General features: G+C 47.4%; 1 protein-coding gene across 1 annotated transcript in view; it reads left to right on the top strand.

The window, feature by feature from the left end:
* Positions 1-22: 22 nt before the first annotated feature.
* Positions 23-776, top strand: part of BABINDRAFT_164748 (uncharacterized protein) — a gene marked incomplete at both ends in the record, with an annotated part of 1326 nt that continues 572 nt past the window's right edge. The window contains one exon of the mRNA XM_019130279.1: positions 23-763. Coding sequence (XP_018988365.1) covers positions 23-763 — 741 coding nt within the window. The remainder of the gene's footprint in view (positions 764-776) is intronic.

The raw sequence follows: 776 nt of genomic DNA, 5'->3' as shown, positions 1-776 counted from the left end.
ATATCGCTAATACATACACAAGATGACAGAACTCGCTGATCCTTCCAAGTTACTTTACAAGGCTGTGACTTACCAGACCAAAGCCACGCCCCTTGCGCTCACTGAAGAAAGCATTTCTCTAGTGAAGGCTAATGGTAGTTATAACGTCTCCGCTGATGATATACTCATTGAAATTCACTCGGCCGCGTTAAACCCTGTGGATATGCTTTGGCACCGTGCAAGTAATTGGATGGTTGGCTCCAACCAAAAGACTCTCGGGAGAGACTACGCGGGTGTGGTTGCCAAGGTCGGTGCTAATTTGTCTGGAAAATACTCAGTTGGTGACAAGGTTTGTGGTGTGATCACTGAAGATTTTGGTATTGGAACTGTGGCTCAGTACCTTGTATTGAATCCTACCAAGAACCCAGGTATCGTCAAGGTCCCAACCGATGTTAAATTATCTTTCAACGAATTGGCCGCTTGGCCTCTCGTTCTCAACACTGCCTATAACATGTTGGAGCTCCACGGTGCTACAAAGCCAGTTGGCTCGAGCTCTAATATCTTGATTATCGGCGGTGCCACCGCCTGCGGGCAATATCTTATCCAGTTAGCCAAGGTAGCCTACAAGGTTAAGACTATCGTCACGGTGAACTCTGGCAGTGCTGACGACTTTGTTAAGCTGTTGGGTGCCGATTACACTATTGATTACACCAAGCACAAGAATATTGCCGGACCCGTGGCGAAAATTGTGCAGGACGAGTTGGGCGGTGAAAAGTTCCAGTTTGTGTTCGACTGTG

Source organism: Babjeviella inositovora, assembly GCF_001661335.1.
Source record: "Babjeviella inositovora NRRL Y-12698 unplaced genomic scaffold BABINscaffold_1, whole genome shotgun sequence".
Lineage (NCBI taxonomy): Eukaryota > Fungi > Ascomycota > Pichiomycetes > Serinales > Babjeviella > Babjeviella inositovora.
This window is presented reverse-complemented; position numbering and strand designations above follow the sequence as displayed.